Here is a 19,199-nt window from a genome sequence, read left to right as displayed (position 1 = left end):
GACGGTGTGATCTTGTCCTGAGGAGAAGACTGCTCTCTGTTCAACCATGAAAAAGGCAAGGTGCAGCAGCTGTCAAAAGTGGAGCTGTAAATAGAGGCAAAAGGACACTATCAAGGTTGTGAGCCTTATATTTGAATGCAAAAGAAATCAGCATAGATTCACTGCTGTCCCGCAGCCTTTCTCATATAATCTACAGAAATACATTTAAACTGCCATTTTGAAGACAACTTCACCAAAGCTAAAGCTAAGTTAGTCTTTTACAGTATTTTCTTCGGACCAGCCGGTTATAGTTGAAGAGTTTGAGTGCCAAGAAATGTCCTCATGTACCCAGAATTTGCCTGCGGCACAAACTGGAATGTGGCATTCACCTTGTCACACTTTGTTTCAATCAAGCTCTGAGACTCTTTTCTGTTTCCCTGTCGGTTTTCTGATGTCTGTCCTTCTGTGTGTGCAGGTGGCTAGTCACATAAAATAACCACACCAATGACCGACACTAAATCACTCATGTGGCAAATAAATACAAGGAAAACCTACAGAACCTGGAAGTCTGGTGGGGTGGGGTGGGGAAGGCAAAGTCTGTTTAACCTTATTTGTAACCATATGGTTTGCTTGTAAAACATAAAGGATCTCATTTACATATAAACAAGACAGCAAGCTTCATAACATAAGGTGAGTTTCCTCCCCTCCCCCCCTGTTATTTTATGGTGTCTAGTAATAACTACACACTGTATTTGAATATTGTTTTGATTTTTATTACACTATAATTGTTTATGTTGAGTATTACCTGCCTATGCAAGCTCAAAAAGTATAGAGTTTAACATTTAGCTGGTTTATCATGGCCCGGTTTCACAAACGGGTTCTAGCTTAAGCCAGGACTAGGCCTTAGTTAAATTAAGATATTTAAGCAACTTTTACAAAAAAATCCTTGGAAGAAAATATTACAGGTGTGCATCTTGACACAGAACAATTGCACTGACATATTTTAAGATGTGTCAGATCAAGATATTTTCAGCTGAGAAAGCTCAAACATGCATTTAGTCTGGGACTAGCTTAAGCCTTGTCTGTGAAACCGGGTGCATAAATATTAGGTATAGAGTTCAGCCAACTTTATTTTAGAACTATGCATATTTAATGTATAATATAATCATTTATGCTAATTTGAACTATATAAAATGTAAATTATTGGAATCTGGCACAGAAATCATGATAGATTTCTCCTATTCTGCATACATCAGTCTCATCCATTGTTCAGGCCTGTTACACAAACGAGTCACTATACAAAATAATTCTGCATATATAAACTAAATAGAAAAAATAATAATCAGAAGTAAATACAAACCAACAATCGTCAACAAGTCCCTTCTGCGTGACAGGTTAATTTTGGCTACATTTGCAGCTATGTTACTCGTTACTCATGTTGGCATACTTTTTAATTTGACATAAAAATCAAATTATATATTTTTTTTCTGACGGTTCCGATTTAGCCTAACATCATCCTATTCGTGGAAAGTGGCTTCAAATGTATAACAGTTCAAGTGTAACAAACGGAGTTTGGTTGCTTAGTAACTTCTTAACACCGGTCAGGTGTTTGCGCGTAAATCCTCCCGTAAACTTTAGCCCCGCCCACATGCACTTCCTCTTTGACAGTACATTTCTGTTTATAACAGACATTTCTCATTCATCATTTCATACGCATGGACATAGTGGAAGCGTTGACGTTTTTAAAATGACAGAACTTGTTTGAGGTATGTATGAGCCTCGGTGTGTATGTGTTTTGTTGGTGTTTAAGGTGGCGGATATGCAATAGAGAACTGGTGCAGACTGGTTGACTCTGCCTCTGTGCGCGCGGCACTGAATGTACCATAATAATGAGATGAGCGGGGACCCTTTAAATGTGCATAAAGCTCTCTCGGGTAAATGATTAGTAAATCGTCCTTTTGTACCGACACTTTTTCCGCTTTAACACGGAAAGTGTTTTCATACCTCCAATGGTTTTCTGCCTGAGAGGCGTTAATCTGCACAGAAACGCGAAGACATGACAAGACACCGGATTGCGTGCATAGGCAATATTCCAGTCCGTTCCTGTAAATCGCGTTCTGCTCGCAGTTTACGCGTTACTGGGAAGCAAACCATTGTCGTTTACATGTCGTGACCCGGTATAGAAACACAAATGGCGTGAATGCCCTCAAAAGGACGTCTCCCACGCGAGGGGACCGCATATCTGACTACAACAGTGTCCCTATTACGGCAAGGACAAGTGGATACAATGTGTTTCAGATTCAGGAATTGAAGTGCTGCATGGATGACGTTTGATGACGTTTATATGAGACAGTAAGTATATAACGTTAAGGTATGCACCCATTTCTGAAATATTACAAATAGTCGAATAGCTATCTTGTCTTAAGTTTGTGTTTATGAAGACTGTCAGAGTAGTTAAGAACAGTCGAAGCAAGATATATTGGGCACTTTTTGAAGGAGACTGTACAAGCGATATAGACTGTTCAATCAGTTGCACAAGCTAATATATAACTATGTGAATTTCAGGTCTCTTGTTAAGTAGTTACCAATTCATGAATTTTCTGGGTAATGCATATTACATAATTTGTTTCATAATATTATACACTGTTGCCCATCTTTAAAATTGTATCCAGCAGGACGACACTTGCGCTTGAGACAGCCAGTGCTTTCAAGTTAAAGTGTTATTTTATTTTTTATTTTTTTAGTGTGAATTTAGGTTTAGTTTTACCAGTTTCTTTTGCTGTAATTTTTTAGACACATTTGGTAATATTGGATTGGCCTGTTAATATGCAGAGGATATTTACAATTTTGGGTTGACCTTAATAACATTTTTGATTTTCACTTGACTTGGCATATATGAACAGATGTTCAGTTTCAGCCTTTAATCTTGTTTTTTTTTTCCTCCTTTTTCTACACATACACATACGCATGAATTCATACATTATTACAATAACGCTTTATTTTAACTCCCTGACCTACAGTAAACTGTACATATACTAGGACACAAATGGTTGCCCCAACACTGAAATCTGCAACATCAAGAGACATGATTGGTTAACAGCATTGTTATTTAAATATTCAGTTTGATACACAGCGAATGAGAATAACAGATGCGGCCTTGACCTAGTTTTTGGGTAAAAGCCCAGACTGAGGTTAAATAAGGCTAGTTGTAATAATAATTGTGTTTTTTGTGGGTTGAGGTTGTGTTACCCAGTTATGGTTAAAAACTGAGGTTTCTCATCAACATAGTAGACTGGTAAAGAATGAGTGAAACACCAGATTTAATTATGCAACTGTGTCAGAATCCCAGCTATTGTATCAATGTTGTATTAAATAAAATGAAATAAGAAATTGTCCCCATTATGCCATTTCCAATATTGCCTTTCATGCAGTTTGTAATGTAGCTGTATGTGAATATAAAAAAATCAGCAAAGTTCTAAAGCTGAAAGTGCACAATAAATAATTGTATTCCAAAATAAAGAATTGACTCTGTACAGCCTAAACGAGTCGTTAGTAATTCGAGTCCCACTTCGTCACGGGGTAATACATTTGCATAACCGACCACAAACAACTTGACCCCGCCCACAAACACGTCATTCTATTGAATTGACGAATGCTGTAATCTCAGGGAGTTCAACGCAGGATTCACTAAACACTTGCTGTTGAAAGATGGATCAGTATCCTGTTTATTTGGACCAGCTGCTACACTGAATCACAATCTGTAAGTATGATAAATAATAGATATAAATACAGAACTATTGAAATAGCCGTTTAGTTTCAAATGCGCTGTATGCAGTTCACCAATCACAACAGACTAGGCCATCTGACCAATCAGAGCAGAGCAGGCTCACGGAAGGGAGGGGTTGAGAGAGCCTGAATCTCTGAATTCCAGAATTGCTGGAAAATGAGGTGATATGAAATGCATATTCTGATAAAAAAAAATAAAAAAATAAAGCGTTTTGTGACCTTGCATGTAATCCTATTGTAGGAGAAGCCCAAAAAAGTGTTATGAACTGCTAAAATGGCATAATAGGGGCAACTATTTAAGAAATTTAAATAAGATTTAAGAAATAAGCAAATTAAATTGCAATTGTCTTGCCCTTTTTTAGGAAATGGCAGGTAATTCAGTTTCCGATTTGTTTACCTCAAAATTAACTTTAAAAATGAAGTGAATCATTTTTTTGTGTATCTAACAGCATTAGATAAAATGACAAATCCTTTCCAAATAGGTTTTTTAAACACTGCAACATGCCGTCATTTGGATAAACAGCATGGACAGTGGTTTATGTATATCAGACTACTAAAACAGTGCAACCAGTAACTGCCACAGAGCCTCTTGTCTTTTCTAAGTCAACTTATGTTTTTTTTGTTTGTTTTTGTTTTATAGTATTTAACACCTTGCACCTCTTTCTACACATGTCTAGAAATTATACAACTATTGGGGGGGGGGGGGGGGGGGTCAAAGGCAAATTACCATGTAAAATACATAACAAATAGCAAATAGTATGCTACAGAACATATAGCATATAAAAAGTAAAAAGAAGCGAGCCTGTTACAGACCTTTCAGTATTATTTAGTGGGGCTGTTCCTGAATTCAGAAAGTGTCGGTATTCACTCACTGAGTGATGTAAGTTCATCAGATGCATGTAAAGTTCACTGGTGTGTGGAGCATGTTGAATGATGAGAGTAGTTAAGGAAATGAACAAATGCTCTTTGGATCTATACAGTACCAGTGATAAGGTAATTACCTGGAGTTGTTTGTATAAGTGTTATAAAGTGGTATAAATGCAAGTGTAATGAAAGGTACATTAGTCTGAGAGTCTGCGGTATGTCATATCCTATCATATCACATCATATACTTTATTTATTAGTTTATGTATTGCTTGCAGAGGAATAGAAAATGCCTATTGAGGACTCTTCAAGACATCTGCAAACAAGTCTGCTTAACATCTCCGCTCTTATAGGGTTAGTGTGTGTAACCTTCTAGCTGTAGATCTCGGGAACTGATGTCTTTACCAATTTTGTCATTACATTTATTAGGTGACTTAATATTATTCACAGTCTTGCTGTTGTTTTTTTGCTCATTTTCCACTTCATTTGGTAGGCTTGAATTTTTACTTTAAAAGACAGATTTAATTTTTTAACAGTAAAGTACCATCAAAGAAGTGATGAGCTCTACAGATGTTCATACTTGTAAAATGACAGATCTACCTATAATAGATCACCCTGTTGGAATATCCAGCCAGAATCTAAGTTTTTGAACACACTGTCCTATCTCTTTGCTGTCATTTAATATGCATGTGTACATAATTATGTGCCTTTGGAGAAATCACGTGTGCTTTTCTAACCCCGTGGCAACACACTAAGAAAGTAGTAATTGTTGTTTACAGCTATCTGACTTGGCTAAATAAGCTATTGTGTAATTGCACTAAATTAGAGACTAATTAATGCAGAGAAAGGACATCTGCATATACTGCTACTACTGTAACTAACTCTAGTCTTTAAATATCTGACACACTATATATATATATATATATATATATATATATATATATATATATATATATATATATATATATATATATATATATATATATATATATATATATATATATATAAAATATAATATTATTTTTTTTATTTACATTTATTAACCAAAATACAAAATGTTATATATTTTGAATTTAGACATTTTCCTTATACTTCTTCGAGTACCTCTTGCATCAAAGGCAATGTAAGGTTTGAACAAAAGATCTGTAAGACAGGCGAAGCGCAAGAACAAAGCACTTGTGACTTGGATGGAATGTGATTGTCTTGTGAAGCAAGTCTAGCCTTTGTTTTATTAGTAGATCCTACAGGCAGTAAATGATGTGCAAAATTCCTCATGGAAATATTAAAAGTATTAAGTAATCGTACATGTAATCTGATATCACATTGCTTTAAGGAGAATAACTCAATCATCTAACAATGGATTCTTGTTAGTCAAAACATTTATGATTTATATAAATAACAGCCAAGTGAAATACAAGTTAATTAATCATTATGACATTCAGTCAATTGTTTCTTGCCAGTGAGAAGGTCATTTAATTTTGTCTATTGGATGTTTATGGGTAAGTCTTAGCAATGTGAAAGTTGAGCTCTACACATCAATAGTACCCCTGCAAAAACCCTGAATATTAGAGCAGAGACTTGCAACTTGATACTAAAGACAATATTGTCTTTGGTGAGGCTAACCACTGCAGTACTGTTATCTTCATGCAGTACAGTAGGGGCCCACTAAGGCTGATAATCTAATAAGAAAGTCTAATGCAGTGCTTTAGTGCCTGAGCAGTGATCCAGCTCTGTGCTGTGAAAAGTGATACAGGACAGATGCACTAGGATGTCTCCCCAAACGACGGGACCATTTGTTATCTTTAGCGGTGTATTAGGCCACTCCTTGCATTTGCACTGTACATTGATTTAATGGAATATGAGTATGAGACTTATGTTATGTCAAGCCTGTATTTCACATAGCATGGGGTGTAATATTGAGGCACTTGATTATGTTTATTAGCTTAAAGAACGAACAAAAATTAAATGTTTTATATTTGATGTGTATTTAAAGGTGCAATAGGAGATTGTCTTGAGAATTATTATTATTTTTTTATGCTGGTTAAAGTTCTCTTCACATCCCTATTGCAATCATAACTTAAGTTACGTGGTATAAATTTATTTATATATTCTGTCGAAGGCGTAGGACCAAGAAATATTCATCAAATCAAAATGCTTGGTCAATATTCAGGTATTGTACATATAAGATTTTAGGTATTAAATGTCAGATAATTTGATCTCTTTGACAAGGCAAACTTAATTTGGGTTGTAAAATGTCATGTGGTGTGACTTTTTTTTACAGTGAACTTTTTTTTTTTTGACGTATACACTTCATGATAACACCACAACACTTATTAAATTGGAAAAAAGAAAAAATACTAAATTGTAAAATATAAATTTAATTGGATTATGAGATCAATCATTAATACAGAGTAAACATGCAAGAAGTTGGTACATGTGTTTTTAATGAGACACTTTTTTTTTAAGATTTGCTCTTTTCTCAGACACTCTTATTTGACATTGATAATACTATATACTAAATATTTGTTTTTGTTTTTATGTCTTCATGTAGGAATGTTTACCCTCACAGAAGTTGCCTCTCTAAATGACATCCAGCCAACTTATCGGATACTGAAACCATGGTGGGACGTCTTTATGGATTACCTGGGTGTGGTCATGCTAATGCTGGCCATATTTGCCGGGACCATGCAGTTAACCAAAGATCAGGTGGTTTGCCTTCCTGTTCTGGAATCGTACCAAACCCCTGTACCCACGGAAAGGCCACCAGAGAAAGCTTTTGGCTCAGGGACAGGAGGAGACCATGTGACATTGGCAGCTGCACCTTTAACAAGCAAAGAACAAACCAACAGCATTGTCCAAGACTTCCCACAGTTGTCTTCTGGCAAGCAACCTCAGCCAAGGGGTTTACGAACAAATCTGGATTTTCAGCAGTATGTCTTTGTTAATCAGATGTGCTACCATGTTGCCCTCCCGTGGTATTCAAAATACTTTCCATATCTAGCTCTCATTCACACTATTGTTCTCATGGTAAGCAGTAACTTTTGGTTCAAGTATCCAAAGACCAGTTCCAAAATTGAGCATTTTGTGTCTATTTTGGGGAAATGTTTTGAGTCCCCTTGGACGACCAAGGCATTGTCTGAGACAGCCTGTGAAGACTCCGAAGAAAATAAACAGAGATTGACTGGAGCCTCTATGTTACCAAAGCACCTTTCGACCAGCAGTGAGGAGGGAAGTCCAAATCAGTCCACACCCATGCTCACAAAATCTAGCATTAAGTTTTCTGCAGAGAAGCCAGTCATTGAGGTTCCAAGTATGACTATACTTGATAAGAAAGATGGAGAGCAAGCTAAAGCACTTTTTGAGAAAGTGAGGAAGTTCCGCACACATGTCGAAGACAGCGACATGATCTACAAACTCTATGTAGCTCAAACGATAATAAAAACTGTCAAATTCATTCTGATTCTATGCTACACCATGACCTTTGTCACGTCCATTAAATTCGACCATGATTGTGAGCCCGAAATTAAGCACTTAACTGGATACGCAAAATTTAAATGCACCCATAACATGGCTTTCATGTTGAAAAAACTCCTTGTTAGCTACATTGTTCTCATTTTTGTTTATGGCTTGGTTTGCATTTACACTCTCTTTTGGCTGTTTAGACGGCCTCTTAAAGAGTACTCTTTTGAGAAAGTTCGCGAAGAAAGCAGTTTTAGTGATATCCCAGATGTGAAGAATGACTTTGCTTTCCTCCTACACATGGTGGACCAGTATGACCAATTGTACTCGAAACGTTTCGGTGTCTTTCTCTCAGAAGTAAGTGAGAACAAACTGCGGGAAATCAGCTTAAACCACGAGTGGACCTTTGAGAAACTACGCCAACACGTGACTCGCAATGCCCAGGACAAGCTTGAGCTGCATCTTTTTATGCTCTCAGGTGTTCCTGATGCGGTCTTTGACCTCACAGATGTAGAGGTCCTGAAATTAGAACTCATCCCAGAGGCACGTATCACAGCGAAAATTTCCCAGATGATCAACCTCCACGAGTTGCACTTTTACCACTGCCCCGCCAAAGTCGAGCAGACTGCATTCAGTTTCCTCCGCGATCACCTCCGGTGCCTTCATGTCAAGTTTACGGACGTAGGAGAGATTCCCACTTGGGTTTACATGCTGAAGAACTTGAGAGAGCTCTACTTGGTGGGAAACTTGAACTCCGAGAATAACAAAATGATAGGATTAGATTCCCTCAGGGACTTGAGGCATCTAAAGATCCTACATCTGAAGAGCAACCTTACCAAGATCCCGACTAACATCACGGACTTATCACCCCACCTGATCAAACTTGTGGTTCACAATGATGGTACTAAACTCTTCGTGTTGAACAGCTTGAAAAAGATGATGAATCTGGCTGAACTGGAGCTGCTCAATTGTGAATTGGAGCGGATACCACATGCAATTTTTAGTTTGACCAACCTGCAGGAGTTGGACTTGAAATCGAACAATATCCGTACCATTGAAGAGGTCATCAGCTTCCAACACCTCAAACGGCTTAACTCCCTCAAACTGTGGCACAATAAAATCACTTCCATTCCATTGTCCATAAGTCTCGTAAAAAACCTAGAGTTCCTCTATCTGTCACATAACAAACTAGAGACCTTGCCTACCACTCTGTTCAATCTTCTTAAACTAAGATACCTGGATGTTAGTCACAACTCCATCGTAGTGATTCCTCCAGAGGTGGGGTTTCTCCAGAATCTACAGCATTTCGCCATCACAGGAAACAAGGTGGAAGTGGTACCCAAGCAGCTGTTCAAATGCACAAAGTTGCGTAGCCTATCCCTTGGGCACAATTGCATCTCAACGCTGCCAGAGAAAATCGGGCAGGCGCAGCAGCTGACTCATCTTGAGCTGAAGGGGAACTGCCTGGATCGCCTGCCCGCACAGCTTGGCCTGTGCCGACTCTTGCGCAGAAATGGTCTCATTGTGGAAGACCACCTTTTTGATACACTGCCCCTAGAGGTCAAAGAGAGCATAAGTCAGGAAACCAGTGCTAATTTTGCTAACGGAGTGTGAGTGTGGATCAGAAAAAACCTAGCTAGATGGTTTTCTGAGTGAACGGAATCAGAGTGTGCAAAAGACAGTGTTCAGTACTTATGTTTGTTTGTTTTTCTTTTATAAAAAAAAAAAAAAGCTTTGTTGTTTTATCCAGGACTGTGATTGGCATGAATGGATGTTTTATGTGTAAGGAATGAGTCCAGTATCAAAACTTATGTTTTTACATTCAATGTCATTTTTTTTGCACAGGCCAAAACAAATTGCCGGCAGGCCAATGTAAACATTTGTGAATTTTAACTATGCTTAGTGCATAGAATTCTTGAGAATTATTCAATCGTTTGAGATGATTATGCCTGTCTGCATGGGTTTTTGTTCTTTTAAAATGTTTTTGTTTGTTTTTATAATTTGTCCATGTAACAGTGGAAGATCACTTTTGTTTTCTGTTCATTTTCAGTCGCATTCATGTTAACATTTTCACCAGCTGTTATCCGCACAGTCTGCATCACATGCATTGTGTATTGTGGTGTCATTATTGATTGTATTTGTTTGGGAGAACCCAGAACAACAACTGACATATTATTATAAAGTTAATCACAACTACTGTACTCGACTAAGTGCAAAAGAAAAAAGTGAAAAAGTCTCCCTGGTATTGGGTTTAGATAAAAGTGCACTAAAGTAATTTAAGTTGTGCTCTGAAGTGTTTAAGAAACTGAATGTTAGCATTGATACAAAGTTATCATATCTGTCCAAGATTCAATCAAACAGTGCATTTTATGCCTCCGTTAATATCTGTTTGACCTTTTTCAAACTGTCCACCTATTCAATGTCTATAAACCAAAATACTTGGGACTGAATAACAATGTTTGTTGATGCGGTGCGATGCACAAGATACCTTTAGTCTTTGCAGGTTTTGGGAATAAAATAGCCTTTTCCTATTAACATCATCCTTTCATGTGGGCTATAGGAGTAATGCATAATTCATGTTGACCTCATTTGACTTGTGCATGTTTTGTATATAACCCCAAATGTTGGGACAGACCTGTAATGTGTATACACTGCATGGTCCTTAATGCTCTAAACCTCCAGTAGACATGTATTGGTAAATTGCCATTTTATATATATATATATATATATATATATATATATATATATATATATATATATATATATATATATATAATATTAGTAATATCATATGTTAGCCTGTAACTGTATGATTACCATCTGTTTTACTGTTAGCCCTTACTGGCTAGTTAAAGTAATGAAAATGCTTGCATTGTGTGAATGTTACTGTGACTGTTTTAAGTTACCTTGCTCTGTCTGCGCTGTGCATGTCCACGAAGTCTGCGTTTTAGGCGAATGCACGAAAATATTGACTTGACATATGCGGAGGATCAATATTCATGCCAATGCTGGATTAGATGTAAGATGTCCCTAACCTGAACATTTGTCGTTTCAAATCTGTCATAAATGAAGAAAACAAAGTCAAGATTTAATAATTTTTGTAGTTGAATGAAAAAAATCAGGATTGTTATCATTTACTCATCCTAATGTCATTCCAGACATCTAGACAACCTGGTAAAAATAATTAGTTGTTTGGATCACATTAAATTTCATATTTTATTTTAATTAATATAATTTATTGTATGTGCATTATGTTCTACAGAATGAAGTCATACAGGTTTGAAATAACATTAGGTTGAGTAAATTAAGACACAATTTAAATTTGGTAAACTATCCCTTTTAAAGATTATATAATAACATAAATGGTTTCACTGTTGCACCCTGAAACTTAAAACCATTTCCTTATTTTATTTTAAGCCAGTAATTTGCATGAAGAGGATGTGGAACTGTTCTCTTAAAAAGTAAAGGGTATCAATAATATTTAGCTGCTTTAATTAATTGTTGACATAGATTGAGTGGTGTTTGCTTCAAAGCATTCAATTGTTTATGAAAGTTTTCAATAGACTGGATGGTATTTCATTTACCTGTAGTGTACATGGATTGGAGGGTTAATAGTAATTTAATCATTTGGATAATGTCTATTGTATTTTTGTTTTGTTTATTAAAACCAATTTGGAACAATTATTTTATTTTTATTTTTTTTTTTTTTTTGTTGTTGACCAGTTTGCATTCCACTGAAGTGTTTTCTTGTCATTTTGTGAAATTACACTTCCCACACTGTTATATTTGTCCTACTGAAATGCTGCAGGGTCTGACCTGTAACTGGTATCTTTGTGACCCCTGAAGAATCTTGATGTCGTGCCAGATGAGGCTTGAAAATCATTTTTGATACATGTGTGACAATTCAATAATTATAACTACATATGAATCTAAAGTTGAGTTTCAATGTTTTATGTGACTATAAATTAGATCACTATATAGGTTTCGTACAATGTAACTATTTGTTGATTCTGTTTGATGTTTGGAATGAACGTTTGTTTGTTTGTTTGTTCATTTATGTAGAGATTTATTAATTTATGTTCCATTCCTGTACTAATAGTTTTACTAGGATGTACCTGATTTGAAATGATTCTACCATACAAAAAATACATTGTGTCAGTTTAGGTACATAAAACACCTGTTGTTCATTTATACTGAGTACTTATTTTCAGAATAAAGGAAATGTTTTCTTTTTCAGCAAGCTACTTTAAGGTGTATTCTTCTTCAGCCTTGAATGTAGCCTAAAGCTGCATCCCTTCATGGTTTTGATGGAAAGGAGAATGAATTTAGTCTGCTTTGCTCCTAATCACGTTTTGTTTGAAAGGATGTTAAATTTGCAACTTGCAATTTTTCATATAATAAATACATTAAAATGTATATTGGTGTCCGTGTTGTTTGAAAGGTTTTTTTTTTACAGTAGTGTTTCTTCATTCTGGTCCTAGGGACCCCTGCTTAGCACATTTTTTTTTTTGTCTCCCTTATCTGACACACTCAGTTCATTTGCAGACCGTGGGTCCCGAGGCCCAGGTCCAGGATTATGAACCACTGCAATACAGCATTATTAACTAAAAACTAACCTAAATATTAAGGAAGTCAAATATAATAATGTGCAATATAACTTTTAATATGTACAGAGTTATACTAGTATAGTATTTCAAAATAAGACCCTTTAATAAATCATATCTCAACTAATTTCGCCATGAAATGTCTTGCTAGTTGCGACTATTCAGTCAGTGGAGTCCTAGCACAGTGGTTTAGGTTTAGGTACCTCTAGTGGTGAAGGATAATATAACGTCTTGAAAGTATTACAAATATTATTTTGCTGCTCTAAATGGACGAAAGAACGAATAAATGAGTGATTGAATGAAGGAATGAATGACTAAATGACAACCTGATATCACAAAGGTGCGAAGTTTGGTGGGTCTAAATTTGTCTCTTGAGTGGTTATATACCTTAAATGAACATTAATAATTCTCATTGAACTATTCAATGTGAATAATTAATATATAAAGGATATTGCTACTATCTGACAGGTGTTAACTGTTTAACTGAATGTGCTGAGGCTAAAAAAAAAAACAAAAAAAAAAACACGGTATTGTCACGTGGTTCCAGTAACCTTTCACAGCGCTGATCAGGACAGACCAAACACAGTTGTTTGTGATTACTGGAAAAGTCGTGTATTTAATTATTTAGTTTAGATTCATAACATTGTAAGGCTGTATCAATCCGATTAAATAGGCCTATTTTATAGTAGAAATGCCTTCAGTGAGTCCAAAAGTATTTGAATGTCCCGAATAGGGGACTGAGTGTAAGTTTGGTTTGTGAACCACTAGCGCCCTCTGGAGGAAGACAACTGTGATTAGCATATGGTTATGAAGTAGCAGAATTGTTGTCGCAAGTTGGCTCTAAAGTTTCTTGACACTGTTGCTTAGTTTGTTTCTAGCGGGAAATGATTTCAGTGACACCTGCGTTAATTTTACGCAGTATGACTGACTGACCCTCGTTTATGTGGTAAGTGAGGATTCCTTTACGTTTTATTTTGAAATAACGTCACTTTTGTTGAAAAGGAATCGATGAAACGCAAAAATCTGTACGTTTTAAACGAGGACCTAGTTTCAATTCCTTGCAAAGGCATTTAGACTTTTTAGTTAATTGCTAAATGTTATGTTTTTGGTTTGCATAAATGTGCATAATACTTACGAAAAAATAAAATAAGTAAATGACCATGCCAGCATGCCAGATAATGTAACATTTCCCACGCCATAAAACACACATTTTGGTTAAATAAAAGTCAGAATCGATGTAAAGGTTTTCTGTTTCATGTAAATGTTGAAAAGAGTATCCAAACACAAGGACAAAACTAACACTGGGGTGTTGATTGTCTCGCAAAGGCCCATAGAGTAGTTTATATGTGTCACTGTTTGTACTGTCCACAAGTGTTTTATGACAAACCATATTATTTCATCTCCCATTTAATGGCATGACATTTTTTTTATTTTCTTTTTTTATAAATTGTCTTCTAAAAAAAAAAAACTATTAGTTGTCTTATAAAATCAGTACTCTATGCAGTACCCTAAAAACCTTACAAGATAACAGCCCTTTGCTTAATTTACAGTAACTGTCAGCATAAATATGGAGTCAGTACTTGCTAGCATTATTTTATGTTTAATCAAAAGTTATACACTACCTTAATGGAGATTTAGTTTAATCAAGGCTTTAATTATGACATTATACAATCTGTTTTTTAAGGACTTACTATAAAGGATGAAATGTTCCCATCATCCGCTGACAATTCAGGTAATTTAATCTTCACTCTTATATTGCTACAATGTTATATACTTCTGTCTTGTACTTGTTGTTTCTGAATGAGGTACATTCACATAGCATTCTCAAATAATCACTTTCACTTGTCAAATGCACAGGGAAATGCTACAGTCAGCCATTATTTGGATCGTTTGCATCCTCTGAGTCCTTGGAGACCAACGACTCTGACAGGTAACAATTGTCAGGGGATCTTCCTTGGTTAAAAAATAAATAAATAAATAAATAAATACATACATACATATATATATATATATATATATATATATATATATATATATATATATATATATATATATATATATATATATATATATATATATAATTTTTTTTTTTTTTTTTTATTGTATAGTTGTATTATATAAATGATTTTATGTATGTTAATGAAATGTTAATGTCTTGCTGTAAAGTGCTACTATTAATGTTTTCGTCAGATATGGTGCCTATGATTCTTTTGGACTTGGGTCCTTGAATACTGAAGATACAGATAGCGTTTTTGATAATTCAAATGGAGAGTACAGTGACACCTGTTCATCTACTTGGGGAGCAGACGTCTTATCAAACTGGGACAGGCCTTTCCTCATGTCTTCCCAAAGGTCCAGGTCTCCGTTTTTGGACAGCGGCAGAGAGAGTGAATATTCAACGTCCAACCTCTCCGATTCCTCCAGCCTGTACTCTCCTTCACACTCTCGGCCAGCGCCGATTGGCTCACGGGGCAGAGACATGCACCCATACGTGCACAGAAACTACCGCGGAAGAGGTGCTGTTGTAACGGAGGACAAAGGACAAGATGTAGGGGTAGGTCTGGTGTCTAGTTTATTCGTTGAGCAAAAGCAATGACTTTCATTGTTGAATTTTCTTTATCTGTTCTCTTCCACAGTGCTCTAGTCAGAACCCATCTATTTGCATAGAGAGATTCTACTCAAAAGCATCTGCTTTGGTGTTTCGAGGGACCAAGAGGAAGATGATGGAACCAGTACCTCCTTGCAAGATGGTTAAAAAAAAGAGGATAGTAAGAGCAACTCCCAGCATAATCAGCATTGTGGGTATGTGATGCACTACTTTGATGGACCAAACATGATTTAAAATTATTAAATTGTTGCACTTTCTTCACTGGATTTTTCTAAAATGTTGACTTGCATCACTTTTTTTGTGCTTTTTTAGGACCACACATTTCAAAGGTAAGAATTTACAATCAAAGATGCCACAAAATCAGTTGTGTGATACTAGAGTTTGTCTTTTCTACAGGACAGTTGTATTTCTTCCCAAACCAAGGAAATAAATAAAGAGCATGGTATGGCTTTTATATTCTATTGTTTATTACATTTGAAAAAAAGTTGTATCTCACAGCATGATTCATTGCAAGCATGGTTTAATATGTGAGCACAGAGCTTGGTAAGAAAGTTCGAGCCAGAGAGAAGCGCAGAAGGCGACGAGAGAAGAATCATGAAAAATATGGAGATAAGCACAGGTAAACAATGAAATTTCAACTGACTCCTCGCTTGCTGGATATTAATTTATTATTTAAATCTACTGTATATATATATTATTTGAGGCAGAACTTGATAACTAAGCAGCGAAATGTTGGCTTGTGAAATGTAAAAAGGCTAAAGAATTTAAATTTTTACAAAATTTTTAGGTGGGCTTTTACATGTGCTTTTTGTAAATTCCACACGTTTGAAGACAAAGACATTGAGAAACATTTTGGAAGCACGTATCACACAGAAACTCTTGACTATATACGACGACAAGCCAAATTTGATGACAAGGTCATCAGTTTTTTGCATGTAAGACTTTAAAAAAAAATTTCTTTCTTGCTGTTTTAGTCTGGATTTTTATTATATATGTTGAAGTACACTTACCCCATTCTAATATTGCACAGGATTGCATGGTTCACAAGTTTCATAAAACTGTCTCTACATTACACAAACTTAAGTTTTCCTGTGGACGAAGCAAAGATGAATGGGCAAAGATAATGGAAGGTATGACTCCGCTTAAGCCAACATTACATAAATATACATAATATGATAAATCAGTACACTGTTGTACTGATGTACAAGTACTTTTTTGAACACTTGACGCTTTGAGGCTTTATCCTCTTGCATTCTACAAAGACACACGTACTGACAGATTCTATTTAAACCTCTTGTTCCTACAGGGGTGACCGAAGAGGACTACATGAGAAGGATGGAGGTGGTTTATTGTGTTGCATGTGACATTCACATTCCTGTGGTTTTCAGCTCTGTACAGCAACATCTTCATTCACTCACTCACCTCACGAGCAAAGTGGTAACATGACTCTCTCCTCTCTTCTCAAAATTTCATAATTTTTGTCTTACATATGGCCTTTTTCTCATTTTGCTTGTACGTCTTGTGTTTTTACCCCCACTTAAAGGCTTATAAGGAGCAGTTAAAAAGAGACAGTGTGGTCACAGCTAAAGCAATAATAAATAATGACAATGTGAAGGTGCGCTATGAGAAGTACATGAAGGTAATGACATTTGTGGCATATTGGAACACATTTAGAAGTCAAGTCACCTTTATTTATACAGTGTTTTTAACAATACAGATGTCTCAAAGCAACTGCACAGCATCAATAAGGAAAACAGTGTCAATAATGCAAAATGACAATAGTAAACACTAATTTTTCAGTTAAAGGCAGTTCCTCATTAAATTCAGTGATTGTCATCATCATCCAGCTCAGCTCAGTTTAAATGGTATCTGTGCAATCAAGTCAATGATATAGATAGAAAATCGTTTTTTTTTTTTTTTTTTAACAATATTTAATGGGATATCTTTTTGTTTTACAGGGAGAGGACCCATTTGCAGTCGACACCAATGACACAAGTTCTGATTCTCAGGATGCTGAGAAATCTGATGAGGCAGAGGAAGACGAAGAAAATAGTGACTCATAATAATGGACTAAGGAGTACTGAATGGAGAAAAAGAAACAAGAGGAAATGACTCTTTCTACTGTACTTGCTCATTCTATAACTTCAAATGGTCATTCACATGACCTTGCAACACAAAAGGCCTTCACATTGATCCACACTAGTTTTCTTCTGATAAAGTGTATGCATCATACTGGGGCCATGTTGTATTGGTGTTTGTAAGTATCTGTGTTGATTTGTACTAACAATATTTAGTCACTGTTCAAAAAAATGTAACTTTACAGATTTATATTTAAATGCAGATGTTATATTTTGTTCCCTTTAATATTTGGGATTGGAAATGTGCCTTTTCACTGTTTGCTTTGAGATGAGATGGTGTGTTGACCATTAAATATTCACTTTAAACTAGATGTGCTTGCTGTGAGAATATATTTAACAGCTTTAATTATTCATTTTACCCATTAGAACTGTATGTATGACTATTCTGTGAGAAGAATACTGGTACCAGCTACACTAGAAGTCCCTCTACTGGAGGAAAGAGATCAAAACAGCTCTGAGAAACTTTGTAACATTTGTATGGGATGAAATCTAATTGGTTTGAAACATGAGGCTATATGAGTAGGACTATTGACACACTGTATATGAGAAATGACTTTCCATTATAAATGTTGCGTGCAATAACAAAATAGCATGATTGCAATTTGGATAAGGTTCATGTTCTTATTTTGTTCTTTTATAAGTGTGTAAAGCACCAATAAGGCCAGTAGTTTTCACCCTTCACAGTGTAAGGTTTAAACATAAAAGCATTACTATACTATATCTGCAAGAACCAATGAGGTTTGAGAACATTTTCCACTTTTTCTCCTTTTATGGTTTCAGGCATGCTTTAAGCTTAGTGGATGTAAACAACAAACTGATTTTCTGTTTGAAAAGCAAGAATGAGAGGAAAAGCTTTTGTGTGAATTACGACTAAGATTAAGGTCTGCTTTTCACACAAAGCTTGTGTGACATTGAGAAAACTTGGATCACCCACACGAATCATATTGGCAACTTTTGTGCAGTATGTAGCCTACTTTTTGATAGTCAGTCATCATCACCTAACCAACTTGTTTCATTAATGGAAACACGGCTTTAGGTTTCCAGTCCATTAGTTGAGACCTCTTGGTGGCTTTGGCGTTTGGCTGATAAAGAAAAAGGCAAAAATATGACCTGAAAATATATGCCTAATTTGAAAATAAAAATACGACTAGAAAATGTAATCTTAAGCATACAGTAGTATATAACAGGTAGACTAGTCATACATTGTTGAAAAGGTCTCAACTAGCAGAATACAAGCATAATTGTTTCAGGACATCAAACAAGACTGAACACATCGATCAGTATATCAGTACAGTCTAGACTGCAAAGCCCTGCAGAGAGTTGTGCACTTAGCTGAGCGCATCTCCGGGTCTGCTTTCCCCTATCAGCAGGACATCTACCTCAAACGCTGCAAAAGCAGAGCTGTTAAAAATCACCAAGGACTCTATCCACCCCAGTAACCATCTTTTCACTTTGCTGCCAAATGGTAAGTGCTTCCGTAGCCTGATGGCAAAAACTGAGAAAAACTCAGGAGGAGTTTCTTCCCCCAGGCCATCAGGCTCCTAAACTCAAAACCAGCCTCTTAACATCTTCATGTCTCTACTTAATATTCACTTATCAGTAATATATTCATCATTCTCTACCTCACATTAACATACTGACAGTGTCAACCTGTTTGCACATTTGCCTCTTGTACATTCCTGTGTATCTTAATATTTAAGACTACAGTTTACTCTCATGCACATTATTTTGCATTCTATATTTAATTCTACAGTATACATC

The 19,199-nt window shown here is 35.9% G+C and overlaps 2 protein-coding genes across 5 annotated transcripts; both read left to right on the top strand.

Moving 5' to 3' along the window:
• The first annotated feature begins 1,626 nt into the window (after window positions 1–1,626).
• On the top strand, window positions 1,627–11,744 carry lrrc8db (leucine rich repeat containing 8 VRAC subunit Db). 4 transcript variants are annotated; one of them, XM_026263609.1, is made up of 2 exons: window positions 1,627–1,745; window positions 7,181–11,744. In XM_026263609.1, the coding sequence occupies exon 2, from the start codon at window positions 7,183–7,185 to the stop codon at window positions 9,700–9,702; it is 2,520 nt and encodes an 839-aa protein (XP_026119394.1). In that variant the 5' UTR covers window positions 1,627–1,745; window positions 7,181–7,182; the 3' UTR covers window positions 9,703–11,744. The 4 variants fall into 4 exon arrangements, with proteins under 4 accessions (XP_026119394.1, XP_026119386.1, XP_026119406.1 ...); XM_026263601.1 differs by lacking the exon at window positions 1,627–1,745 and adding an exon at window positions 1,757–2,331; XM_026263621.1 differs by lacking the exon at window positions 1,627–1,745 and adding an exon at window positions 3,437–3,739.
• A 1,616-nt stretch (window positions 11,745–13,360) lies between these two features.
• On the top strand, window positions 13,361–18,020 carry znf326 (zinc finger protein 326). The gene is made up of 13 exons (XM_026263639.1): window positions 13,361–13,638; window positions 14,377–14,424; window positions 14,550–14,622; window positions 14,883–15,246; window positions 15,329–15,494; window positions 15,613–15,629; window positions 15,697–15,742; window positions 15,838–15,919; window positions 16,088–16,235; window positions 16,331–16,430; window positions 16,607–16,737; window positions 16,844–16,939; window positions 17,259–18,020. Exons 2-13 carry the CDS (start codon window positions 14,397–14,399, stop codon window positions 17,361–17,363), a joined length of 1,356 nt encoding a protein of 451 aa, XP_026119424.1. The 5' UTR covers window positions 13,361–13,638; window positions 14,377–14,396; the 3' UTR covers window positions 17,364–18,020.
• Window positions 18,021–19,199: the final 1,179 nt, after the last annotated feature.

The sequence above is a fragment of the Carassius auratus genome, chromosome 6, assembly GCF_003368295.1.
Source record: "Carassius auratus strain Wakin chromosome 6, ASM336829v1, whole genome shotgun sequence".
NCBI lineage: Eukaryota > Metazoa > Chordata > Actinopteri > Cypriniformes > Cyprinidae > Carassius > Carassius auratus.
Note: the sequence above shows the minus strand (reverse complement) of the source record. Positions and strands in the feature narration are given on the sequence as shown.